The 690-nt window shown below is 39.7% G+C and overlaps 1 protein-coding gene across 1 annotated transcript in view; it reads right to left on the reverse strand.

Annotated features, from left to right (window-relative positions):
• LOC107575805 (protein Shroom4-like) overlaps positions 1-418 on the reverse strand; it is a 9,722-nt gene extending 9,304 nt beyond the window's left edge. Inside the window, exon 1 of the mRNA XM_016262136.1 lies at positions 366-418. Coding sequence (XP_016117622.1) covers positions 366-418 — 53 coding nt within the window. The remainder of the gene's footprint in view (positions 1-365) is intronic.
• Between the last annotated feature and the right edge of the window lie 272 nt (positions 419-690).

Consider the following 690-nt stretch of genomic DNA (forward strand, 5'->3'; position numbering starts at 1 on the left):
AAAAAAAACATAGAATTTTAGTATCAGCCAACACATTAAAATCAGTGCATCCCTAATATATACTGTACATGTACAGAAATCCTTCCTGTGCACTTAACAAAAGACAACAAAGAGGGCCGTATACTATAAATTCTGTGCATAGAAATCTGATCAAAAACATGTTATACACTAACACCACACCATACAGTGTGGTTGGCAGGCATGTTGAAAGTTTTGGAATCTGAAAGGTCTTAAGAGTTTTGTTCCTAATATGTGGAAAGTCAGGAGGGGGGTGGTGGTCTTGGGAATGCAAGGAATGTCCATTGTTTTGCCATTGAGTCTCCTTTGTTCTTTCTTGTTCCTTAGCGCAGCGGGCAAGGTCTTACCATAAGACTGCTTTTTCTAGAAGCTTCCTGAGTTTGCTATCTCTGTTCTTCATAACTCTCCCCCACGGCCTCTCCAAACCACAAGATCGTAAACTCATAAAGTGAAGTGCAACTGGGGTTTCTCCCAGAGAGACCAGGCAACCTTTGATAAATGATGACTGAAGTGGCTCTACACACTTTATTTCCTCATGAGAGCAGTGGTGCTTACAACTTTAATATCAGCATTTGGCCAGTTGGCTTCTTACAGTAGATTACAGCCACTGTAATGTGAATTGCACATGGCTAAATATGTCATTTATTAACTTCTCTTTTTCTATTTAAACTC

Source organism: Sinocyclocheilus grahami, unplaced genomic scaffold, assembly GCF_001515645.1.
Source record: "Sinocyclocheilus grahami isolate Dianchi unplaced genomic scaffold, SAMN03320097.WGS_v1.1 scaffold2914.1, whole genome shotgun sequence".
Lineage (NCBI taxonomy): Eukaryota > Metazoa > Chordata > Actinopteri > Cypriniformes > Cyprinidae > Sinocyclocheilus > Sinocyclocheilus grahami.